General features: G+C 40.7%; 1 protein-coding gene across 2 annotated transcripts in view; it reads right to left on the bottom strand.

Annotated features, from left to right (window-relative positions):
• EXT2 (exostosin glycosyltransferase 2) overlaps window positions 1–27,790 on the bottom strand; it is a 123,091-nt gene that overhangs the window by 57,543 nt on the left and 37,758 nt on the right. For both annotated transcript variants that reach the window (XM_081098502.1, XM_081098503.1), the window contains one exon: window positions 11,274–11,405. In XM_081098502.1, coding sequence (XP_080954628.1) covers window positions 11,274–11,405 — 132 coding nt within the window. The remainder of the gene's footprint in view (window positions 1–11,273; window positions 11,406–27,790) is intronic.

Raw genomic sequence — 27,790 nt, 5'->3', positions numbered from 1 at the left:
AAGCTATTGGAAAAAGATAAACCAAAAATGAGGATGATGTTAGAACCTGGAAACTGAATCCAACAAAAAAAGAGAAAAAAAGGGAATTCCCAGAAGCATGGTACACTGAGTTCAGGATGACCACTGTAGAGGAGACCTAGAGAGCAGTCAACCCAGAAAGAAAAGTCCTATAGTTTACCTGTGCTTGACCATTTATTCTTTTGTTGAAGAATTTAATAAAAATCAATTAGTGATAGGAATATGAAAAACTAGGAGGAAAAAAGAGGCAGTTATTAACTAGCTGGAAAATGAAAAGTTATATAGGAAACATAATCACTGTTTACTGCTTGGTTCAGTTGAAAACAATATTTATACAGTCCTAATAATGTACATAATAAATACTGCTTTAATAAAAAATAACAATTCAGCCCTACTGGTAAGATGGGAGAAAGAGAAATGTGTAGAGGAAGAAGGGAGAACAGGAGAAAAAGTGCTAACTCAAAGGAAGCAAAAAGGGAATGTCTATGACTGAGGAATCAAAGAGTAGCATGAAAGCTTTATTGGAAGACAGGAAGATAAGCAGCAGAGGGAGGCCTAAACAGTTGAAAGCAGCTGCCCTCTAGGAAAAGCCTTACTTCTGGTTAAATGCTTTATTTACTATTTGAATTTTAAAACCATACGAGTGTTAAGCTGTACTATTTTTCAAATATAAAATTAAGAAATATAGCTGAGATAAAAAATAAAGAGAACCAAAAATGAAGAATCCACTTCTAGATGGAGAAATATGGAAATTTTTCTACTCTGAAACTGTAATGACTGTTTATTAGAAAATTACACTTAAATGTTAATTATTTGGGAGCCAGGTATCTAGAATAGGGTATCAGAAATAGAAACAAAATTCATTAGTCGAAATACCCAACAACTACATTTTCCTGGTAACTTCTGCTACTGGATCATTTAAGCAGACTTTGAGGGAGAATTAAAATGGCCCCTGAAACAAGGAGAAAGGGAATTTGATGCGCTAATAAGTGAGAGCTGGGGCATGAAGGATGACTTTGCCAAACATTCAATATGTTCTTAATTACTCTGCTGCCAGATCAAGCTCCCACAGACTTGGAAAAAGTATTCTACTCACTGCCCTCCTACAAGCTGTGTGCTGTAAGGAAGCAGCCAGGTTTTGATTCATGACCACTGGAGCCATAAAAGTGGACTCTCAAGCAAACAGCAGGGGAAGGACTGCATCCAGGGAAACATTGTGTACAGATTCACCCACCACTACTGGAGTTGCCGTGCAGATGTGTGCTACACAGGCATACCCATCTCTCTCTGCTAGGAAGGGTCTTGGATGCCTCCCCCCACCCCACCCCCAATCTGGATCTGGCTAGTGAGCTAGTCTTTTTTTCCTTTTTCTTTCTGACCCCCAGAACCGGCCAAATTCTTTGCTTGGGACGCTGGATCAAGCTCTTAGGATCGTCCTGCACCTCTCCATCTGCAGACCCAACTCGGCTTTCTTTATTCCCTAGCTGCTGATGACCAGGGAATAGCTTGTTTCCACAGAAGCAACTGCAGACAGCAGACAATTCAAAGGCAAAGGCTACTCAAAGCAAGATTTGGAATTTGGGGGAAAAAAATGGATTGCTGTGTAACTGTGATCCTATCAGTGTGATACCTCTAAAAACAAAGACTTCAAAAAGCTAAAACTTACTTAAAATTCAAGCTAAAATTTCTAAATTCCATACATACTTTAGTCATATCTAGGCAGTGGGAGGAAGAAGGGGAGAGTAAGCCCAGAAGGCCTCCTGGGGGGCAGAGTAGGCTTTCAAATTCCAGAGAAACATTCCACAACCTGGAAGTTAAAGGGCACTGGGTTGAGTTAAACAGGCTGTTAACCTGGTATCTTTTCAACTCAGAGCACTGCTTCATGTATCTGAGCTGGTGCCTCTTCAGCCTGCGGAGTGATTTATTGCTTGTTAGTGTTTACAGCTGAGTGATATTTTCAGCTGCTTGTACAACTATAACCTTTGTGAGTGAGAGCCGCTGTCTGGACATCGACTAAGTACAAGCAGCCCTCTGCGTTTTTCATGCGGCTGACACAGATGTAGTCTGATCCCAGGCTCTAGATGCTTCTAATCCAAGACCTGAGGGTCCAGTGGAGGAACTGGCTGGGGAGAGAGGGCGAGCCTTCTCTGGTCATCATGTTAGGACACACACAGTGAATCAATCCCTCATCAAAGTATGGTCCCTGGACCAGCAGCATCAACACCACTTGGGAACGCCCTAGAAATGCAAATTCTAGGACCCCCACCCAGACCTACTCAATCTAAAACTTGGGGTAAAGTGGCAGCAATCTGTGTTGTCACAAGCCTTTCGGGAGTTTCTGATGCATACTAAAGTGGAAAACCACTTCCCTAAGATCTTAGGGGACTACAGCAAACTGCCACATTTTACCCACAACTGGGATTCCTGCTCCTCACGGGTGGTAACTGCCAATCAAGTACTCTTATGCTATATCCCGCCTACTGATCCCTTCCCTTTCTGTCTTCAAAAACTGGACTTGGACTGAGGCTAACAGGAAGTGCAGGTAAGTATGTAATCCTCCTCTGAGGCCTTTCCTGCAGCTAAATCGCCACTCTGGCTAGATTTCTTTTTTTTTTTTTTTCTTTTAATGAAATCTTTATTGTTCAGATTATTACATTTGTTCCTCTTTTTTCCCCCCCATAACTCCCCTCCTCCCAGCTCCCGCCCCACCCTCTGCCCTCACTCCCCACCCACTGTCCTCATCCATAGGTGCACGATTTTTGTCCAGTCTCTTCCCGCATCTCCCACACCCCTTTCCCCCCGAATAGTCAGTCCATTCCCTTTCTATGTCCCTGATTCTTTCTATTATAATCACCAGTTCATTCTGTTCATCAGATTATTTATTCACTTGATTCTTAGATTCACTTGTTGATAGATGCATATTTGTTGTTCATAATTTGTATCTTTACCTTTTTCTTCCTCTTCCTCTTCTTAAAGGATACCTTTCAGCATTTCATATAATCCTGGTTTGGTGGTGATGAACTCCTTTAGCTTTTCCTTATCTGGAAGCTCTTTATCTGACCTTCAATTCTGAATGATAGCTTTGTTGGATAAAGTAATCTTGGTTGTAGGTTCTTGGTATTCATCACTTTGAATATTTCTTGCCACTCCCTTCTGGCCTGCAAAGTTTCTGTTGAGAAATCAGCTGACAGTCGTATGGGTACTCCCTTGTAGGTAACTGACTGTCTTTCTCTTGCTGTTTTTAAGATTCTCTCTTTATCTTTTGCTCTTGGCATTTTAATTATGATGTGTCTTGGTGTGGTCCTCTTTGGATTCCTTTTGTTTGGGGTTCTCCGCGCTTCTTGGACCTGTAAGTCCATTTCTTTCACCAGGTGGGGGAAGTTTTCTGTCATTATTTCTTCAAATAGGTTTTCAATATCTTGCTCTCTCTCATCTTCTGGCACCCCTATAATTCTGATGTTGGTACGCTTGAAGCTGTCCCAGAGGCTCCTTACACTATCCTCGCATTTTTGGATTCTTTTTTCATTTTGCTTTTCCGGTTGGGTGTTTTTTGCTTCCTCGCATTTCAAATCATTGACTTGATTCTTGCGCTCCTCTGGTCTGCTGTCGGGAGTCTGTATAATATTCGTTATTTCAGTCCGTGTATGCTTAATTTCTAGGTGGTTCCCCAATATAAGATCGAGGGTCTCATTAGTTTTCTTGTAGATCTCATTAAGTTTATCGGCGGCTTCTAAGCGGTTCTTGAGAGACCTTAAAAGTGTGGTTCTGAACTCTATATCTTCCATTGACAATTTTGTCCTGTTTCTTTGTCTCCGCATTTTGTTATGCTTTCTTGGTGCACCCCCTAGTGGTCTTTGTGCGCAGTCTTATAAACCTTGATTGTTGTAGCTAATACCAGGGAAGGTTTGACCTCCAGGCCAAGTGGCTATGAGAATCAGCTGTGTCAGCAGTGAGAGAACTTCTGTCCTCTAGGGAGGTGCTAATCTAGCCTTTGCCTGAGGCTATCCGGCAAATGCCTCTGTGCAGGGCTTGGGCGGGGCGGGTCGCACAGGAACAACAGGGTGGGCCAGAGAGAGCAGTTATGGCGGCTCTCAGTCCTGTCCCCAGGGGCTCTGCCTCTCTGAGTCCCAGCAACAGCTGCAAACCTCGGAGAGAAAGCTGCACTCGCTCTGACCGAAGCCAGACAGTCCCGCTTCTCCCGTTTGAGTCTGGGTCCCTAAAGACTCACCCGGATCTGGAGGTCAGAGTCTGCGACTCCCTCCCGATTGAAAACGCCAACCGCGCCCTCTGCCGCCAGCCCGCTCCACGCACTCCGCACCTCAGAATTTGACTTCAGCACTGTGCCTCCTCTGAGTGTCCGTATGCGTTTCTCTTTCCTCCTAGTTGTAGGACTTCCACTCAGCCAGCATTCCTGTGGTTCTGGGTGATGTCCGTTCCGTTTTTTAGTTTCACTTTTGAAGTAGTTGTTCAAAGCAGCAAACTCCAGCATTAACCTATGCCGCCATCTTGGTTCTCTTCCTCTGGCTAGATTTCATAGGAACAAGCTCTTCTTTCTCAACCTTATTCCTATGCTGAATACAATAATCCATTTTAAGTCACTTCCCCATTTTCCACATCAACTTTTATTAATGGCCACGGGACCCCTACCTTCTCCCCTTTCTGTTCTAGGTATTATGGCCAAGGAAGAAAATAAACAAATGTGGAATTGCTAGTGTTATCTACTAGTATAATAGCAAATTTGGAAACAACTGTCTGTCAAAGGGCTGGGTAAATAAAATTATGACATTGAAAAGGTAGGGAATAATCTTTTAAATTACATTGTAGAAAAATAACATGGGGAAATATTCCACTCTACAACATGATTTTAGGGCTATATTACATTTAGTTTTTTAAAAATTATTGCTGAGAAAATATGGTTTGGGTGGCATATGCCAGGAATCCAAAATTTCACAGTTCCTGCCTACTCCATCCCCGTATCACATTTCAGTCTCTGTCCTCTAGACATGCGTACATCTGGCAGAGAACCAGAGGCAAGGCAAGGGAGGGGGTCCAAGGAGATTCCCAGCTACAGAGGCGAGGCCCAGGTGTAGGGATGAGGCCTGCCAAGGAGCAAGACCAGAAATAACATTAACATTTGGAGTGATACAGGTATGGAGTATTTGGGGAGATGATAAAGTTTGCTGATATGTGCAAAAAGGGGAGAGAAATGAAAGCATGAAGACTGGAAAGGTAGTAAAATACAGACAGCCTTGACATGAGGAGCTAAGAAAATTAATGACAAAAACAAAGTCATCCCCTCATAAAGAACCTTAGCTTGGTGAGAATTCCTCCCAAAGAAGAGATTCAAAACAAAGAGCCAATGTCTCTAACCAACAGAGCTGCTCAAGAATTATTTTGTCAGACTTTTTCAAGTTTTGAGAGCGTGACACAATATGCATAATGTGATCAGTCTCTTACTTGGTTAAAGGAAAGAATGACAGGGCCTCTGGTGACGCAAATACTTGGTTTCTGCAAGGCCACCCCACACTGTCTTCATAATCCATACAATGGGCTTTGTTGTTTATTTTTTTTTTTAAATATGTCTTACTGACTTTTAGAGAGAGAGGAAGGGAGATGGAGAGATAGAAACATCAATGAGAAAGAAACATCATCGATCCATTGGCTGCCTCCTGCACGCCCCCTACTGGGGATTGAGCCAGCAACCCGGGCATGTGCCCTGATGGGAATGGAACTGTGGCCTCTTGTTTCCTTGGTCAACGCTCAACCACTGAGTCACACGAGCCAGGCTATTTGTTTTTTATAACATTAGATTAAGGCAGCAGCATCTGGCCAAAATAGGACTCTACTCTCACCCCTTTCTCTCCAGCCTGAGCAAGCTCAGTGCATGGCTACAGGCCATGATAGCTTATGTTTGAAAAAATCAGACCTCCCTTGATTTAGTGACCAAGATCCATGCCTACTCTCACCTCAGGGTCTCTGATATTGTAAAGTTGATGGAATCAGAAGGGAGACTCTCCTGAAAGTTGGGTTCCTAGTAATCATACTTAGAGTAGGTTAAGTATTTCTGAAGGGGAGGAGCAAAGTTAACTACAAATAAATCATCACTACTCAGGCCAGTTGCTTTCACTGAAGATGCAGAATGTAAAACCCACCTGAGAACCTAGAAATGTGATAAACACTCAATTTTCCTGAAAAGGACTGTTTAAGAGATCAACATAAAGATTTGGCATATATTTTCCAACTGCAAATCAGGATTGATGCTTTTTAAACCTATGTTCTTTCCCAAATTTGACTATTTTGTCCTAAATTAAAGCACATTTCAAAACTGCAAAATTTCATGTACTATTTTCTTCTAGTTTATATTCTTATGAAAGACAGAACCAAAATTCCAACCATTTATTCTTATTACACTTTTCTTAGTGCTTTAGATAAAAGTATAGAATCAAGTCCCACTGTGCCCACACTTTCCGGCTGGGTCATGACCATCCCACCTGCAGGAATTCTCAAGCAGAGGAACAGATGTGATATTTTTTGTCTCAAACCTGTACCACATGCTTGAAATAGGAAAATGCTTCAGCCTTGAGGAGGCTCAATGGCTCCCATAAAATTCCATAAGCAATTCAAAATAATCTACAGGTGGAAGACCTGTGTTCTCACTTGCTTACACAACTTGCCAATTATATGACCTCAGATAAGTCATTAGGCACCGTGAGTCTCATTACATCAGCTTTATAGCAGAGAAAGAACTGATCACTTCCCCACCTTCCCAGGGGTGAAGGTCCAATAAAATAATGGATGTCACATCAGTGTGTGAGTGAGGACTTGGATGGCTCAGATCCTGAGATCCCAATCTTCCTCCTCCTCCTCTTCTTTATATATCAAGGGCTTCCTGTCTGAATTAAATTGTCCTAGGTACTGTGAGGAATACAAAGATAACCCAGAAGTCCCCTTAAAACTATACAGGGAATTATGCTTCTATGCATGTTAAGTGATAGGAAGGAAATACAGATAATATGCTCTAAGAGTTACGAAGAGGAAAGGTTACTTCCTGCTTAGGGGTCCAGGAAAACCTCACGGAGGAAGGGGTATATGAGCGGGCCACTGAAATCCAGATCAAATGTGGACAATTAAAGGCAACGGTGATGAAAGGCATCTTAGCAAAAGGACCAACAGTCACAGGAACATAGAAGGAAAAGCACAGAGTATTCTCAGGAAGAACAAAGAAATCTAGAACTCTGTTCAAGAGAACAGAAGGAAATGAAGCTAAAAAGGCAGACTGGAGGCAGACTGAGGACGGCCCTGCCGTCAGACTGAGTTTGGACTCCAGTGCCATCCTCACCGAACACCCCATGTGCCCACATTCTCTATCTGGATAAACTACACCATATGCCTCAATTTTCCTAAACACCTTTTGCCAATTCAGATAGTCAGTTCTCCAGGATATTTCTCAAATTTATCCTCTATTAGGTCTCACCTAGATTCCCGAAATAGTCTCCTGTCCCCAGTCTTGTCCCACTAAAATTGATCCATTCTCCACACTGATGTAAGACTGACCTAAAACACAATCTCACTACATTACTCCTGTTTAAATGCTTCAGTGATTTCCTGTTACCTGCAGATAACACTCCAACACCTTCAGTAAGACACAAGGTATTTGGTGATTTCTCCAAGCTTCATCCTCTGCTGCTCCCTCACAAGTCTCCTTCACTTCTGCCACCCTGACTTTGAAATTCCTTAAAATACCATGCTCTCTTCACCTCTCTGCACCTCTGAATTTGCTGTTCCTTCTGGATAAAACCTAACTTTCCCTCTTCCTCTGACTAGATAATATCTACTCTTCTCTTTTAACACTCATATTACATTTAACATTGTTCTACAAGTACTAGCCAATGCAATTAGATTTAAAAAAAAGTAAAAGGTTCAAATGTTGGGAAATGGAAGCAAAAATTAGCATTTGTAGATATGATTATAAATCTAGAAAATATAAGAGAATCAAATTTAAAAAATGAGACAATTGCAGAATTCAGTAAAAGAATACACAATTTATATACAAAAGCCAATAAGTTGACCTGGCCAGTTTGGCTCAGTGGATAGAGCGTCGGCCTGTGGACTGAAGGGTCCCACGTTCAATTCCAGTCAAGCGCACATGCCTGGGTTGCAGGCTCCATTCCCAGTGTGGGGTGTGCAGGAGGCAGCCAATCAATGATTCTCATCATTGATGTTTCTATCTCTTTCTCCCACTCCATTCCTCTCTGAAATCAATAAAAATATATTATTTTTAAAAGCCAATAAGGTATCTTTATACAAATGGTAGCTAGTAAGAAATTATAATGTCAGAAAGTATTTCTTTATAAGAGCATAAGAAAGATATAATATCTAAGAAAATGTTTCCAGACTTACGAAGGAAAATGTTAAAATTCTACTAGAAAAACAAATCTTGCTTCCAGATAGCATGTAAACTCCCCAGAGGCATGGACCTTTCTCTGCTTTGTTCACTGATACATTTCAAGTACTAGGAACACTGTCTGGAATATGGCAGGCACTCAATAAATACCTACAGGATACCTACAGAAATACCTAAAAATCTAAAAATTCAATGTGACAAGTCAAAATACAAATTGGATTTATATGTGTATTCTGAGGGGAACTGACAGAAATATCAACCTTCCACTTAAAAAATACATGTAAGATCATTTTTACCTAGAATATGAGCAAAAATTCAAGTATTCAGGGTTACAGAAGTCAAGGAGAACCAGAATAATCAAAATGTTATTGGTGAACTATAAGTTGGTATAGTCCCGTGGTTGGCAAACTGTGGCTCGCAAGCCACATGCGGCTCTTTGGCCCTTGAGTGTGGCTCTTCCTAAGCCTTAGGAGTACCCTAATTAAGTTAATAACAATGTACCTACCTATATAGTTTAAGTTTAAAAAATTGGGCTCTCAAAAGAAATTTCAATCGTTGTACTGTTGATATTTGGCTCTGTTGACTAATGAGTTTGCTGACCACTGGTACAGTCATTTGAAAGGATAATTTCTTAATATCTATCAACATCAAAATGTGTTTATTCTTTAAGCAATTTCTCAGCTAAAATTAATTCCATAACTATATTCACACATTTATGGGCAAACATATATGGAAGTATGTCTGTTGTATTACTGTTTGAAAATGGAGGGCGGGGGGGGGGGGTGGCAATCTAAATTTCTATCAATAACAGATCTGTTATGTAAAATACACCTAACTGGAATACTATATAGACATCCTTAAAACTGAAGTACAATCACCTGCTGGTATAGCAGGGGATTGATTCTAGGACCCTCCACTGGGGAAGGGTCCAAAATCTGAAAATGCTCCAGTCCCTTATAAAAAATAGCATATTGTTTGCATATAATCTATATTTGCAGATAGATGATGGCAGGGTATGCCCTACATATCACTTCATTCCTGTGGATTCAGTATAGTGCTCAGCATGTGGCAAATTCAAGTTTTGCTTTTTGAAACTTTCTGGGATTTTTAAAAAATAATTTTGATCTGTAATTGGTTGAATCCACAAATGCAAAACTCAGAAAATTGAAACCAGTGGACATAGACAGTCAATTGTATACAATACAGAATGAAATGGAAATAAGTCAATGGTCTATTAAAGCAAAAAAGACAAGGTGAGAACAATGTGTGTCATATAATCCCATTTTTGTTCTGAAATTATATAACTACTAGAGGCCCGGCGCACGGATTCCTGCACTGGTGGGGTCCCTTGGCCTGGTCTGCAGGGATCAGGTCGAAACCGGCTCTCTAACATGCCCCGAGGGGTCCTGCATTGCAAGAGGGTGTTTTTTGGATGACACACCCCAGAATCGGGCTCCCTCCTCTCTGGTTCCAGGTGCATCACCCAAACACTGAAGTTGCCAAGTCACCGCAGCTCAGCTGAGCATCGGGTGGTCAGTGCGCATCATAGCTACCAGTCGGATGGTCGCTTAGGCTTTTATATATATAGATGCTTATGTGTTACTACAAACATTCTATAAGTTTACCTTTGGTAATGGATTCAAGGAAGGAGATGAACCGAAGTAAACTTTACCTCAAGCAGAACAGAAAGGTTTTGTTTTGTTCATTTTTATCCTAAAGCCTATATTTACTTCCTCTCAGGCATCCCTTCAGGAAGTGTTGTGACCCCTCCCGCCGAGAAGGGCTGCCCCCCCCTGTGCTCCCACGGCATTCTGTACACCACTATGAGAGCACTTCACATTCACTTGTAGTCTTACTCACTGGCTTCTCAAGTTAGTGGAGCGTTCTTTTGAGGGCAAGGACTGGCTTCTCTTTCTACATTTTCAGCACCTGGTGGAGTGCCTGACACATAGCAACTGCTTACTAAAGATTGGAGGAGGGAAAGAGGGAAGGAGGGAGGGAGGAAGAAAAGAAGAGTCCTATATGAAGATTAACGAGGCAGCAGTATACAGCACTATTGAGAAGGTCGTATCAGGAGACAAGGAGGGCTGGCCGGAAAGAGAGCAATGATTAGAATGAGGAATGGAGTTATCTTACATGAAAGCTTGGGGTCTGTGAACTAGACAGCCAGGTGCTCCAAAGCAGCTAGGAAGCAATAACTGCCAGCCCCTCAGCCTCAGGCATGTTCCATGTGAAAGAAGGTGTGGCCACTCCACAATCCCCACAATGCCACAAGGGCCTTGTGACTCCTTCAAGCAAGGAAGAAGCCCTGAGGACAGCTTCTGATCATCTCACCTCTCTGCCGGAAATACCCAGGGACCTCTGCAAGTGACGTGGCAATCCTGCTGCCTCTAGATCACCTTTGCTGGCTATTTTCCTCACAGGGTGTTAGAATTGAAATAATCCATGTAAAGGATTTAGCACAGTCCCAGGCAGAGAGTAAGCACTTAAGATAGAAACTATTATTATTAAGTAATTTACAGAATCTCTTCTAGAGTTCTAAGCACTGCTGCTACAAGTCATCAGGAAGGCTTCATTCCCAACAAGACCCAAGCCTCCCCGCTGATCTCTGCAATAAGCATACTGTCTTCCTAAGCACATTTAAAGTAAACTAGAAGCTGCTGCTTTTGTATTTCTTACTTTTACCATCATTTTAGAATTAAGCTGGCCTTATCAGATCCCAAGTATAACAGCACACTTTCATCTTAGAAAGCTAGAATTTAAATAACCTTTACAAATCCAGTACATTTTCCTTTGTCCCATCCCAACAGCTGGACCATGCCCCACGTGGCTAGCACTGGAATTCACTTACCACAGTCGGAGGGTCATTCCATTCTTCATAGGAGATGGCAGCATAGGGGTAGATCCGGTCATTGATAATCTGCAGGGTGGCCAGGGCAATGGCTTTAATTGACTGGAAGTATGCTTCCCAGAACCACCGTGCCTGCAAAGAAAACAACACTGTTTTAAGTGAGCAAACAAGTGAGAGCGGAAGAATTAGCTGCTCTATCGCAACCGACGCTGGGTCGGGGTAATTCCTTTATTCCCAGAGAGGGGGGAGCCTATGGCAAGTGCTCCCTGCTGTTCACACCAGCTCCATCAGAAGTGTGCATTTATCAAATGCAATCAAAACAGAATGTGAGCAAGGGACCCGTACACTGGATTCAATTTAGATATAAGAGAAATTTTGTGATGATGAAAATATCATGGTTACAACACAGCAAGTTTATAGTCTTTTTAAAGATATGACAAAGTGCAGAAACCTTAAGTGCACAGCTCACTGAATTTACATGTATGTACATACTTATAACTATTACCCAGGTAAATACAGAGAACATTCCAGCACCCTAGAGGATCCCCTTCTGCTGTGCCCCAGTCACCCCTCTAAGAGTGAATCCTTCTTTTGATGTCTAATGTGTCCACTACTAAATTTCATATAAGTGGAATCAAATGTTTACTCTTTTCTAACTACTTTTGCTCAACACTTATAATATTTAAGTCAGATTTTGGTATTAAGATTATGCTGGACTCATAAAATGAGTTGAAAAATATTCCTTCTTTTTCTATTCCTTGAGAAATTTTATATAAGATTGGCATTATTTCTTCCTTGAAAGGTTTAGAAGAATTCATCAAGAAAGCCATCTGGGCTAGGTGTTCCTCGTGTGTGGTTTTAAATCATGGATGAATTTTCCTTCATAGACATATAATTGTGTGTATCTTCATGTGTGGGTCAGTTTTGTAAGTAGTATTTTTCAAGGACTATGTTCATTTCAAATAAATTGTTAAATTTATTAGACTAAAAGTATGTGTTAACATCTTTTTAATGCCTATAGAATCTGCAGTAATACACATTTTGTTCATGATATTGAGAATATGTGTTTTCTCTTTGCATGTGAGTCTTACTAAGGTTTATCAATTTTAATAATCTTTAAAAAATTTGGTTTTGTTGATTTTTTTTATCATATAATTTTCTCTACTTTTTCTTTTCTGCTCTTATTTTTATCATTTCCTTTCTTTCATTTTGGAGGACTTGAGTTCACTGGTATTTAGTTTCTTAAGACTGAAGTTGAGATAACTAATTTCAATATTTGTTTTTAATATGTGCATTTACTTCTATCCACTATTTTAAATGCATACCAGACATTTGTATCTTGTTTTCATTATATTTTAGGTTAAAATTGTCTAATTTCCATTGTGATGTCTTCTTTGGCCATGAGTCATTTTAGAAATATATTGTTTAATTTCCAAACATTTTGGGATTTTCTATTTCTCTGTTACTGATTTCTACTTTGACTGCACTGAGATCAGAGAATATAAGTGTTCTTTCAATACTCTGTAATTTATTTAAACTTGATTTGTGGCCTAAGCACTTTATTCTTGCAAATAATCTATAAAAAAGTATATTCTGCAGTTGATGATTATAATTCTATATAATAAAACTCTAATATGCAAATCAACCAAATGGTGGAACGACCGGTTGCTATGATGCATACTGACCACCAGGGGGCAGATGCTCAACGCAGGAGCTGCCCCCTGGTGGTCACTGCGCTCCAAAAGGGGGAGCGCCACTCAGCCAGAAGCCAGACTCACGGCTGGCAAGTGCAGCAGCAGTGGCGGGAGCCTCTCCCACCTCCACTGCAGGCAGGTGGTAAGGAGCGAGGGGTCCTGGACTGCAAAAGCCCTGGAATGCGAGAGGGACGGGGATCAGGCCTAAGCCAGCAGGCAGACTTCCCACAAGTGGTCCTGGACTGAGACTCCCCGCCCCCACCCCAGTGCATGAATTTCATGCTCCAGGCCCTCTAGTGTTTTATAATTATCAAGTAGAGTAAGTTGATTATCAGTGCTGTTTAATTATTCAATATCCTTACTGATTCTTTTCTACTTGTGGGTAAACATATGTACATGTATATGTGTTTATTTCCACACTCTTTCAAATTTGTGTTCTCAAGGCTTGTTTCAAAATTGTCTCTTGTAAAAAGAATATAAATAGATTTTAATATTTATTCCATCCAAAAATCTTCAACTTTCCAATTGTACATAAGTCCCATTTACAGTATGATCATTCAGTTTGATTCATCTGTTCTTTGGTCCTTTATTTCTCCTTTCTTGCCTTTAAAATTGATCAAACAAATTTAATTATTATTCCATGTTTTTCTTCTTCATTAGATTGCTGGTTTTTTAGTCTTCTGTTATTCTTTTAGTAGCTATCCTAGCAATTAAAGCAAGCATCATTGTTTACGGCCATACCACCCTGAACGCGCCTGATCTAGTCTAAAGTAAGCATCATTGATTTACGTATGATATTATACTTCAAATTAGTATCTTCACAACTTATCGACAATATAAGAAAACTTGTTTATTCTCTCGCATCTGTTGTGCTATCAGTGCCAAATATTTTTCTTCTACATATTTTCAATAGCATAAGACATTATCATTGATTTTAAAAGTAAATTTTCATTACATTTACCATATATTTTCCCTTTCTGATATGCTTCATTTCTTCATGCACATTTGAGCGTCCATCTCAAATTATCTTCCTGCTACTTGAAGAACTTGTTGTTTTTGTGGGGGTTTTTTGGTTTGGTGTTTTGTTTGTTTGTTTGTTTGTTTTTGCTGCAGGTCAGCTAACAGCAAATTCTCTTAATTTTTATTTGTTTGAAAATTTCTTTTCCCCCCCCACATTGGCTTTGGAAGCATATCTTTGCTGGATAGAGAATTTTAGGCTAGGAATCTTTTTTCCTCAGCACATTATAAATACAATTTCATTGTCTTCTGGCTTCATGCAATTTTTGCTAATAAATCAAAGCTGTTGGACTTACTGGTGCTCCTTTGAAGACAACATGACTTTTAATTCTAACTGCAGTTAAGCTTTCTCTGTCTTTGGCTTACAGCAGTTCAACATGACATGCCTAAGTTTGGCTCTTTGCATTTACCCTACTAAAGAGTGCAGAGCTTTCTACAATCTGTGGTTGGATGTCTTTCACTGCTTTTAGAAAACTCTCAGACAATGTTTCTTTAAATATTGGTTCTGTCCCTTTCCTCTTCTTCTAGGGCTCTAAATACACACATATGAAATGTTTTTACTGCATCCCGTGTCTCTTATTCTCTTTTCTGTATTTTTTCTCTCTGTGCTCCAATCTGGATATTTTCTACCGATTTTCTCATGGTCCAATAATTCTCTCTTCTTTTTGTGTGTGTCTAAACTGCTATTAAACTCATGTGTTAAATTCTTACTTTCAATTCTTACATTGTTCACTTCTAGCATTTTTATTTGACTTTTTAAAAACAGATTTCATATCTTTGTTGAAATTCTTCTATTTTATTGAACATAGTTCCTGACAGATAACACCAATATCCGAATCACCTGTAAGTCTCTTTCTACTATCTGTTTTATCTTTTCATTTTGTCATTTGGTTTCAAATTCTAGCATGCCTCTTAATTTTTCATTTGCTAGATATTCTGTGTATTAAAAACTGTTGAGGTTCTGGATGATCCAGATCATCTTCCTTCTAAGAGTGTAATATATTCTGCCAGGCACAGCAAATGCAGTCAGAACACTTTAGTCCTGTTAGTGGTTGGTTTTAAGTTTTATTAGGCCCCACTTTTTTCAGCTTTTTCTTACTCTTAAAGTATGGCCTTTTGGAGCTTTCAGTTAAAGCCTGGGTTAATTACCAGGACGCTTCCATCTTGGCAGGCCTGAACACACCTTTATCTTGTCAGCACTACATATGACTTACACAGCTTGTTAAGCACCCAGCTGCTTCTTTCTAAAGAGATTCTTGGAGTCTTGCTCTGATCATGTGCACCTTGGCAGTTGGCAAACACCTCAAGGGACATTGCATGCCCATTTTATCTTACTTCCCTGTGGTCCCCTTTTCCCTTGGATTCTGTCTTTTAAATTTCAAATACCTTCATAAGCCCTAACTCCAGCTCTCAGCCCTGTGGTGCTACTGCTTTCCGCTATGACTCTATACCCCTATGCTGTGAATTAGAATGTGCCCTAAGGGAAAAGGCTAGAGTGACAAGGTAGCGCACCTGAGTGTGCTTCCTTCCTGTCAGGAATCCCAGTCCCTCAAATACTGACTGCATTGGTTGCTCTTCAAAGTCCCTACACTGTTGTTTTATCTATTTTAATAAGCTTTTATACTTCTTTTTCTTCTTTTGGTAGGAGTGGTTACTTCAATACCAGCTACTCTGTCATCGTCCAATATAGTGTTCTGAAAGAAGACAGTTTCTTTGCCAAGCAGAGTTTAAACTCAAGTTATTAACAAAGCAGGATGCTGGTCTAGATGATCTCAACTTCATTGAGACCTACGATTCCACTCAAAATCAGAGACCATTAGGATTTACACAGGGGTGAACTATGAAAATTTAACATGAGGAAATTGGAAGCATAACCAAAAGAAGTGAAGGAAAAAAATACTTTCTAGTCTAGACTTGTCAACTTTAGTTCTGTTGCTGAGCAAGTCCTCAATTCATCAGTTAAAGCCCAGGATAACTTCTGAGTTATGTGACTATCCTCTCCACTAATTATGTGAAAAAGGCAAAAGCATCACAATGAGAATTTCTCCTATTCAATGAAAAGCTGAAACAGATTTAGCTTCCAAAGGCATCTGACTTAAGCTGTCTTGTAGTTTCCCATCTGGGTACAGCCTGGGGGCCGGCTGGCTGCCTGCAGCTGCTTCTCCAACCTCATTCCTGTGTAAATTCACGTTGCTGCTTCCCCTCCCCCAACCTGCCATCATCCAGTCAAAATATTTACAATTTATGAGACCTGAAAGAATCTCTCTTCTCTATGAAACCTTAATTGATCACCCCAAATATCAACAATCTCCCGTTAATGAAATTCCGCAGCACTTACAGCCTTTACCTTACAGGTTAGTCCTGTTATATACTGTCCTATAATTGTTTTACTGTTATTTCAGATGATCACTTTTCTCTCTCCAGCTAGATTATGAGTTCCCTGGGTGTAGAAATAGGCTTTCTTTTCTTTTTTTTATTAGCATCCTTACAAATGTAAAAATGTTTTACCTGCTGCAAAGCACTTTTGTATCCATGATCACCTCTGCTCTTTATAACCAGCTTGTCCCTTATTCGGAGCAGATACGTACAAGTTTCATTTCATATGTGAGATACAAAGATGTTAAGTGGCAGAGTCACAACTAAAATCCATGAATCTTAACTCTAACTCTAAACTCAGACCTTTCCCTATTCCATTCCAGAGAATTCAGAGTATCAGCCCATGGTAAGTGTTGGGAAATAGTTCTTTTTCAAGAAACTGAGAGGTATAAAAATGCACTAAGAAGCATGAGCCCACACATTAATACTCACATCCTAAAATTTACTTTCCTTTCTACCTAGATGGGTCCATCATCATATGTTCTTTTTATTTTAAATCATATTCAAATTAAACCATGCTCAAACTTAAGAATTTCAAGCTTTATGATCATATTTAATCACAGTGGAGACAGCAGCCTTTGGGATTTATAGGAAACAATGATTGGTAACAAATCCACCTAGAATATCAGCCAAAGGCACAATTGTAGGACAGAGCTTCTCATTTAAGATGTCTCAAATCATCTCCTTCTGTACACCAAATGGCAGTCACTCTACGGAAGCAAGCTTTGCCAATAATCATAGCGCAAGTGTTTCAACCTGAGGGTAAGTGAACTTCTCAGGCTTAACTGTTTCTGCGGGACCTCTATACCACCTTGAAGTACTTAGGAGCATTATAATTTACAGCCCCTCCAGAACGCAATGGCAGCCACTTGTCGGTAGAAAGAAGTTTGCAGCTATCCTGGCCATATCCAAATGCAGAAGCTTATGTTTGGGTGGGTTTTCCCCCTTAAAACATGAGCCACATTTATCTCTATCTGGAAAGTTTAAATGAGGGATTCTTTCCAGCTATGCAAAAGCCCCAGTCACCCTACACTGTGCGAGCTACACAGCTGCAGAGTTAAGTCACATGTGAACTGGCATACCAACATAACGGTGGACACAGTGTTTAATCTTTCTTCATTAAACAAATACCACCATAATTTTATAAAACATGCATACTCCAAAGCATATAAATTACAAAGTTCCTAGAATCCTTTCAAGCACGAGAATAATAAAGTTCCTCAAGGGCAAGGATTAGGCCAACTTAAAACGACCATAAGCAAATAGGTACTTCAAATTGAAATTACATTTATACATCAATTAAATGTACTTAATGTCTCTGATTTTCAACACCATAAAACTAACAGCAATAATACAAGTTTAAAGGAAGCCAGTGTAGTATAGTATAAAGAGCCATGGCTATGAGCATCTTGCACAATTTCAAGTTTGAAATCTGTGAGATGAAGATCCTAACACCTATCTCATGAAGCTTTAATGATTGATGAGATGAGGTTTATGAAGCTTCTTTCTTATAAAGTCCTAATGCAAAACAGACAATCAGAAAATGTTAGCTCTCTCCTCAAAATTTACATTCATCCTGTCCTCTTAGGGTCTTCATCACTTACATTAGAATGCCGTTAACACTTTTTGTTTTGGGAATGGAAGAAGAAAGAAGAGAGACAGAGTAGGATCTCAATGTTACACTCCAGCCATCTCAATTCTTATAGACAGTAAAGAAATCCAACTGATCAGACAGTAGAGTTAGAAATAATAAAAATACATCAAATGGGAGTGTGACAGAACTTTATAATGACAAGTACAGCAACCAATAACATGTGCCTTGTAGCCGACTCTCTATGCTTTCAAGGAAGAGGACAGTACTTCTGCAGAAACCATGGGTGTGGGAATGCATCTGGCTTTGCTCATACTGAATTTCCAGCCTCTAGCACAGTGCCTGTCAAAGAGCAGTCAGTCAAATGTTTGTTGAAAGAACAAACCCACCCAACAATACTGCCTCATCGGCACAAGGAGGCACAGGCAACTCACGGAACTTTCCAAATCTTCTAAGTTCCAACCCACGAAGTTAAAAGGGCAAATAATCATTTAATAATAATGACTGCATCTTGTAGACAGAATTTTAAAAGATGAAAGATGAGGGACGTGGATTTGAGGGAGAAAAACAAAATTTCAGAAGGTGACAAGCTCCTCCAGGAGAGATGGGACATACATGATTTCAGCTTTGGAAGACTATGGAAGGGAGAGGTGGCTACCATAAAAGCAGCCAAAGAAGGCAACTAAAATTTTAACGAATTCTTAAAACTGAGTGGGCTAGTAAACACTGTGGAAGCTCCAAACACAGGGTAGTCCGCATTCATTTGCAAGTTCTATTCTACTGGGTGTTTTTGAGAAAGACTGCAGAAGGGAAGGAAACCAGAGAGAGTCCTGAACAGCACACACCTAAAATCCCTGCCCATTTCTTGGAGTTTTTTCTTACCCAAAGCAAAGGCTTTTCAACTGCTGCGGGAGGATCAGAAAATGCTCCCAACCCAAGGTCAGGCACAGAGGCACTGCCTCTGGGAGAGGAAGGAAAGGCAGCCTGCCACTGGGGAGGGTTAAAGCCACAGCCCCTGCGAGCTACACCCTAAGCCATGCACTGAGGAAGCCACCTCCCACCAGGAATCCCAGACTAGGCTACACGCCCTGTGGGAGCAGAAGCAAAAGCCACCGGTCCCTGGAGGACAAGTAAGAAAACTTACGCAGGTCAGGATCCTGCTCTGACACCACGCAGAGGTCAGCTACTAGTAAGAGAGGGGCAGGGCACTCTCCAACCCAAGATTCCCTGCAGCAGACAGCTGCCACGGGCAGAAGAAGCAGGAACTCTGAGAAGGCTCCACAAATGGGCCTGCCGGTGGGTAGGGAGAACCCTACTGCCCCCATCAAGAGCCAGCACCTCACACAAGCAGTGAAAGTCTCCCGCTGAGGGGGAAGACCTCCTGGCGGCACAGGCAGCAGGGCCTGTGGAAGCGCAGGGTGAGGTGGGAAGTCCGAGAAAAACCTCAGTCCTCGGGCCCCACACTCATAACACAGTAGCAGCAGCTGACCGCTGGCGGCATCTGAGTCTGGGGTGTGCTGAAGGAAGTCTAGCCACAGGAAAACCCAAACCCAGCCCAATGACCAGAGTGAGTAACCTCCCACACGCATGGCCTGACAGAAGAAGCGGTGTGTCCGTTTCTGGACACGACATTTACCGTAGTCTCCTGTTTCTCTACAGAGAGTGTCCATTATTCCACCAAAATTTATCAGGAACAAATAAACAACAACAACAACAAAAAACAAGAGTAAACAACCCAGTGCCATAATACAAAGCTGTCTAAAGAACCAGACCCAAAGAGGACCAAGATGGTAGAACTATCCGACAGGGACTTTAAAAATAATTATTAGCAGTAAGTTAAAGACTCTAGTGAAAAAGGTAAGCAACTTGCATGACTAGGTGGGGGTTTTCAGTAGAGAGATGGAAACTAAATAAAACATTCACCTTCTCCCTCAAAAAGCTTAAAAAAACACACAGCTGCACCATTAAAGATGCAAAAGTACGCTGCCTCTGAGCAGCTAGGAAATTCAAGAGATGTGAGCTATAGGAAACTTTCTCTTAACACACTCTCACTGACAGAACCATTTATTTCAGGCGAAGGGCTGGAAAATATTTCCACACCTCGTGGATTAATTTTTCAAAGCTGTGTCTGAAGATGAATCTGAAACTTCCAAAGGGATTCCAAGTCTTTCCAAACACATGTACGAAAGGCGCCCACGTCCTTTCCTTTGTTTGCTGTGACAAATGGGACCGCGAGCATCCCTGCCTGTCCAGGCTTCCTATGCAGCGGGCATCCGTGCCATAAGGGCGAGCGCGCAGGAGCAGGGAGCCAAGGCCCTTCATGAGGAACTTTCCAAGCACCCTGATTTCTAGCTGAGAATGGCCACAAACAAGACCGGTTTTCTTTCTTCTTTTGCTTACTCCATTTTTATAAACGTAAGAGTTAGATGACAACTTACTTAAAATTAGGGGACAGAATATCAACAAAACCACTCAGAGGCACTTCTCATGTGGCGAAGGGTTTAGAAAACTGTACAATGCCCATGTGACCAGATTTTCTGGAGGAGGAGTCCACAAGTATTTGATACACCTTTACTCAAGGATTCAATAAACAACAATAGAACTTGCCTTCTTTAAAATAAAAAGGGATTCCTGAAACATAAAAGGCTACAATACCTGGGATTTATCAGTACACCATTTTTTTCTTAAAACATTTATCTTGTTAATTTAGTTACACTGAAAATACCTTACTACATAAAATAGTAGTAAGCTCCCTCACGAAGCTGCTTTATTTGCCCTCTCCACATGCATCCTCCCCCTGGAAGTCTGTGATATCTCTCAAGGCCCTTTTCCATCCTCGGGGACAGTGTTTCCAGCCCCATCATCTCAATCACTTGAACACGGCACTTGAGGAACCCACACATATCACACTCACTGGAATTTTACCCAAAACCACAGACATTTGTTCACAAAACAGGAAGCAGAGTTCATTTCACAATTTTTGGTAAGTGTAAATATTTGTGTGTGTTTTTTACTTCTTTACCATGCAAAGTTGTAACTGCTTTCTTTTTAAACTTTTTATTTTGAAATAATTTTAGACTTAGAGAACAAGTGCAATCTTAGTGCAGAGCGCCCCCAGATTCCCCTCAGCCTGAGCTGCCCCCAATGTTAGCCTCTTGTCTCACCATGGTATAATGATCAAAACTAAGAAGTTAACTAAACCACAGACTTTTCAGAGTTCCTCGGTTTTCTTCTAAGGGCTTTTCCTGTGAACTCTGACCCAGGCCAGCACACTGCATTTAGTTGTCATGTCTCCTTAGTCTCCGCCAACCTGTGAGTTTCTCAGTCTCTCCTCATCTTTCATCACCTGGACACTTTTGAGTTGAAATGGTCAGGAATTTTGTAGACTGTCCCTCAGTTTGGATTGATCTGATGTTTTCTAATTATTAGAGGTTATGGATATTAGAAAATACTAGAGGTGATATGCCCTTCTCTTCACATCGTATTGGGAGATATCTGATATCAACATGACTTATTACAGGTGAAGTTAACCTTGGTCACCTGGTTAAGACGGGGTCTGTGAGGTTTCTCCATTATAAGGTTACTACTGTTCCCATTCCATATTCTATTCATGTCACCATGTTCAGTCCAAATTCAAGGCGAAGATAATTAAGCTCCATCTCCTGGAGGAAGGAGTACCAAAAAAATTAGCACACTATTTTTTTAATACGTTTTTTATTGATTTCAGAGAGGAAGGGAGAGGGAGAGAGAAAAACATTAATGATGAGAGAGAATCATTGATCGGCTACCTCCTTCATACCCCCCTACTGGGGATTGAGCCCGCAACCCTAGTATGTGCTCTTGCCCAGAACTGAATCCAGGACCCTTCAGTCCACAGGCCGATACTCTATCCACTAGCCAAACCAGCTGGGGCTAGCACACTATATTTAGTGTATTTTGAAAGGAATAAAAACCATGAAGTTGAATTCACTGAGTCTTATAAATTTTTCAACCTAGTTTATTTATATACAGTATGGCATTCTATTAAAATCCTTAAATCTATGGGGATCTGTGGCTGATAGAAAATATTAAAACATTTTCTTTCCTCATTAATAATTTCACTAAAATTAATAACATTAAGTTGAAGCCTGATAACATATCTCATCTACTTAAAAGAGAAAACATATAGCCAATTTTTATTAAAAATATTAGATGTGAAATATGTTAAAGACCTCAAATATTTCTGAAATTTCAATGCTTTTAATATAATACTTTAACTTTACTCTGATGTACAACGCATTACTGTACAAAAATTTAGTATCCAATTTTGTAATTTGGAAGAGAATAAAATAAATCTAAAAAATTAGTGTAATAAGAAAACAGAAAGAAATCTGAAAATAAACCCTACAGCTTTCCATAGATTTGCTATCAAGAAAACCCTTGAGAATCAGCTAAAAATGCGCCAGTGCTAAAAGTAAAAATTTATAAAGTAACCAGCTACAAAATAATTTTTAAAGTAAATACAAAAAACCAAACTCTCACATCCCAGCAATACCCAGTAAGATTACACACGTACACACACACACACACACACACGAATTAGTATTACCCCAACTTCTCACAGTCCAGATTATTCTTAGTCCTTCTGATAGAGGTCAGCTGACTCCCCATCATCCATCACCTCCTTTTCTAATTCATCTGACAATTTTAACACAAAAATCAGGATGTATTCTCTACTCGCTGATGTTTTAGGGGGTGGAACTTACCTTCCCAGCCAAACTAACAATTTACTAGCCCCCACTGAAGGGCAAGGATTCAAGAAATTGGCCCATAAACACTACAGATTTAGGGTAGTGGGTTTCTGTGGGTTCTCATGACTTCTTTACACTGGTGTCCTGCAGCCCCTCTAGAGTGAGGCTCAAGTGTCTTGGAAAACGGGAATGGATTAAGGTAGAATGCCCTTGTCAACGTCACCACTCATTTTTCCCAGCAGCAGCAACAACGCAGGACTAGACGTGGCTTAACCAGTAGGGTCTCTATTTTAAGCTGTGCTGCTCCGAGGGAAGAGCTGAGAACCGTTTAAATGCAGCCACGGCCCAGTGCAAGACCCAACGTGTCACACCTTAGTGAGCATGGTTTTGCTCTTCTCCCAGGATCTCATACAGAACCCATGATTCTTACTAGGAATTAGTAACTCCTAGGATTTAGTCTCAATTTTATTTTTACCTCATTCCCACATTCTCAGCCTTCTAAAAATATACTAGAATTTAGAATCCACAGATTTGTTGTTGCTGTTTTGTCTTGTTTAAAATAGTCTTTATCCAGCTGGCACATAGGAAATGAAAAGAAAAAAATCACCTTAATATTAACAAATGCTGTTATGGAACTGCGCAACACTAAATGGATTTTTCTCTTTCTCGCCCTTCTCAGAACTTTGAGAACTTGCTCAAAACCTTGTCTCTTGGCTGGCTACAAGGTATTTACCTCTTTAAATCTAACTTTCTCCATGCCTAGCATTTTGCTAGCCACCTCTTCATTTCCCCCCTTCTCCTGGCACTTCGATGAAGACATTTTTACATGGTGTCCCAGGCAATGTCTCCCTAGCACTGTCCCAAGAATTTCTGAAGAACTCTCAACATCAGAGCAGTCCTATCCCAAGTGAACAGCTGAAGACACAACTTTCCCTTTGTATAGCTCAGTTCCTAGGAATTCTCGATCTCATTCTTCCATCCCAAACTATGAGTCACTCAAAGGTTAGAAAAACAAGCAAGTACATGGACCAGTACCCAAATACTATTCTGAAACAGCGCTGGTGGGAAAATTCTCAAAGGTTCATATACAAGCACATTTCACCCACTTAGAAGCAAAGCTTTCCTCTGTTCACCTCCAGTCTCAGCATTCATATTTATGGGAAGTGATTACAGATTTAATATGCAGTTAGTTCCACTTACTTATCAGAGAAAATGGCTACAGCATATATTCCTTAGTCATCACAAAAATGTGAGAAGAGGTCTAAATGATGAAGTCTAGGGCGATACTTTCTAATGGCAAAATAGGGCGCTTGCTTAAGTTTGTTAGTTTTTAATCAGACCAGGTGTTTTTTTCAAGGGTCAGTATGTAATTACAAGCTCTTTACAACTCACATGGCGTCGGACTACATGCTTGATTCCTATAAAGAGTTTAAAACCCTGAGTTATCATCAGAGAAAGGATACAGAGAAAGAACTAGAACATGGGACAAGGTGAGGCCCAAGTGTACATGTATGAGTTGGGGCGTGTGTTGTGTGGTTTGATACAGACGATGTATTTATGAGTCAACAAATAGTAGGCATGTATGGTTATAGGCTAAGTTAATAATCTCTTTAGAAACAGAAGTACAATATTTTTATATATCTTTTTCTTTTACTATCCTCAGTTTCTCCTGCACCCAAATCAATCTTGAATGGCACAAGATTAAGAATGAAGAATCATCTTTATCACAAAAAGAGGTTTTCTGCATTGTTAAATCTTTTTTAAATTTTCAAGCATTTTTGAAGTCCTAAAGCTCTCAATCTGGTGCATATTCCTATACTTTGAACTTTCCCTTTCTGTTAATTAAAATATGAATTGTGATATTTCAAATTTCAATGAAAAAAAATCTCATTGCTAAGAACCTTTCCAAAAACACAATAGAAAAACTGAGCATTTTCCCTAGTTCAGTTTTTATATTGTTTTGATAGAGCATCAGCCTGCAGACTGAAGGGTCCCAGGTTCAATTCTGGTCAAGGGTACATGCCCAAGTTGCGGGCTCAATCGCCAGTAGGGGGGCGTGCAGGAGGCAGGAGATCAATGCTTTTCTCTCATCGTTGATGTTTCTATCTCTCTCCCCCTCTCCCTTCCTCTCTGAAATCAATAAAAATATATTTTAAAAAGATTATTCTTTACCCATTCCACCCCACCCGCCTTTTTGGTGTACCTTACTGCTATACTGCTCATACCTGGTAAGAAGCTGAGAATGGGATTAGCAAAAAACACCTCAGAAGTGGATTCTACAGTAGGAGCCACTAAAGGACACCTATTGAGAGCAGTATGGAGTTTCCTCAAAAAACTAAAAATGGAACTCCCATTTGACCCAGTGATCCCACTTCTAAGACTATATCCCAAGAAACTAGAAACACCAACCAGAAAGGATATGTGCACCCCTATGTTCATAGCAGCACAGTTGACCATAGCTAAGATTCAGAAACAGCCTAAGTGCCCATCAGCAGATGAGTGGATTAAAAACTGTGGTACATCTACACAATGGAATACTATGCTGCCGTAAAAAAAAGAAGGAACTCTTAACCATTGCAACAGCATGGATGGAACTGGAGAGAATTATGCTAAGTGAAATAAGCCAGTCAGAGAAAGATAAATATTACATGATCTCACTCATTTATGGAATAGAATGAACAACATAAACTGATAAACAAACACAGATCCAGAGACAGAGAAGCATCGATCAGACCATCAAACCTCAGAGGGAACTTAGGTGAGGGTGGGAGTAAGGGGGAGAGATCAACCAAAAGACTTATATGCAAGCATATAGGCCTAACCAATGGACACAGACAACAGGGGGGTGAGGGCATGAGTGGGGGGATAGGGGGTAATGTGGGGATAAGGACACTTATGTAATAACTTAATCAATAAAGAAATTTTTAAAAATAAAAATAAAGGACACCTATTGACTTTGGCTGTTGTACCTTATATGGACATTGGTATGGGATGAACTGTGACCCCTCAAAATTTATATGTTGGAGCCCTAACCCTTTGTACCCCAGGATTTGACTGTAGTTGAAGATAGGGCTTTAAAGAGGTGATTACGTTAAAATAAGGTTGTAGGTGGACCCTACTCCAATCTGACAGCTGTCCTTTTAAGAGGAGGATACTTGGACGCACAGAGAGGCCCCGGGGTGCTCATGCACAGAGGGATGACACGCAGAGAGGCAGCAAAAGGGTGGCCATCAGCAAACCAAGGAGAGAGGGCTCAGGAGCAGCCAACCCTGCTGACATCTTGATCTAGGACTTCCAGCCTCTAGAACTGTGAGAAAATAAGTTTCTGTTGCTTAAGTCACGCAGTCTATGACGTTTTGTGCTGCACCCCTAGCGAACTAATATAGACATTAGTGACATTGCATACCTCCCCCTTTAAGATTGCTGGCCGCTTGAGAACAAGGACCATGGTTTGTACAGTTCTGAACCATGTACAGTGTCTTACCAAACATGGGCATTTAATAGTGTAGATGATTATAGAAGTTCAAAAGGTGCTCAAAACAAAGAAAAATAGAGCGTTACAAATAAACTTCATACTTTTTAATCACATGCCACAAATTCTACCCAATCCCAAGTCGGCTATATAAACTTTGTAACCTCAGGCCATCAATTAACCTCTAACTTTCGCTTTCCTCCTTTATAAAAATTAGAATAACAAGTAGCTCATCAAATTTTCATGAGGAAGCTCCCAATAGAGCACCAGACACAGGAGAAATGTTGATTTCCCCCTTCCCTTTGCCAACTGGGAAATTTAAGCAAGACAGCGGTAAAATTAGGCCTGGCTCTTCTGAAACCTGGATGGGCTGCTAAAAACTCAACCTTTGCTCAGAGGCAGGAAAAGACCTTGCCAGCATGTCCTTTTTACAAAAGATTTCAGTAATATTCTATTTGAACTCCAGAAAAGCAGAGGATGTCAACAGAGATCATTTGCTCTTTTTCTAAGCTAAAGGCATCATGAGTAGAAGAGGCATTCGCTATCAATATTCTTAGAATGAGAAGTTTGATTTCTTGCCAGAGAAGCTATATTGAAGTCATCTAACATCCGTGGGTCCCTGGGTTTGCCTCTCAATACTAAAGCTCTCATTCCTGTTCCTTAGGCAGGAAGCCAAGCAGATGTGGGAGGGCAGTCCATGATATTTCTGTCTTCTTGCAAGATGTTAATTTTCCCAAAAGGTAGAATGGAATCAAGAAGGCAGTGAAAAGTACTCCAGGGCTATCTCACAAGAAGGGCTCCTCTGATCTAGAAGCCTGTGTTGGAACATGTAAACCCCATTATTTTTTCAGTATGTCATCTTTATAATTGTGCTTCCAGACACCAAGGATGAACATGATTTTCATGTTTTAGTCCTATTTAAAAGGAAAATTCTTTAAAAATGCATGCTACTTGGGGCAAGTCAGAATGAAAGTGGGTGAAAGAGCTTGAAGGTAGGGGAGGACTTTGTGAATACTCGTAGGGAATGCTCCCATGTTATGATCTCCTGTCCTATGGGAAACAAGAAGGGATCGAGGAGGAAAAGGGGGAGCCTGAGTCATGTTTCCTGACATATGACAGACAGCTCCTGAAATAGAAAGCCATAGGTTTCGAGTCTCAGGGGTATCACCTTCAGATATGTCAATGTTCTAAGGATGGATCAGTTTTCCCAACTGCTGACATCCTGCTGTGAGGAGAGATCCCAAGCAAAACAGGAGCCTCTGACTGGGAGCCTTTGAGGTGGCAGGAGCCATGAGGAGTTCAAAGGCAAGGCCGGCCAGTGGCTTGCACCACCGAGAACCATAGGGGTGAAAGGTTACTAAAGCAGGAGCCACTGACCAATAAAATTGTGTTTGGTCAAACCTTCCCAGCTAAGAGACGAGGGACTCGTGTCTGCTGTGTCCAGACTTCTGAGTTATCCATGCCTCCGGGCCCCACTGTTCCCTAGGTCCGGTCGGGGAGCCTGGGTAGTGATTAGCAGCTGACCGGCTCTCTCCTGACGGCTCCCATGAAAGAGCTGAAAGGTGGATTGGAAACCTTTAATCAGGATCTGTCATCAAAAATAAATAAATAAGAGCATAACTTGGGTCAACTTGTTG

Source organism: Myotis nattereri, assembly GCF_964212035.1.
Source record: "Myotis nattereri genome assembly, chromosome: 9".
NCBI classification, from domain to species: domain Eukaryota; kingdom Metazoa; phylum Chordata; class Mammalia; order Chiroptera; family Vespertilionidae; genus Myotis; species Myotis nattereri.
The sequence above is the reverse complement of the archived record's forward strand: the minus strand, read 5'-3'. Positions and strand labels throughout refer to the sequence as shown.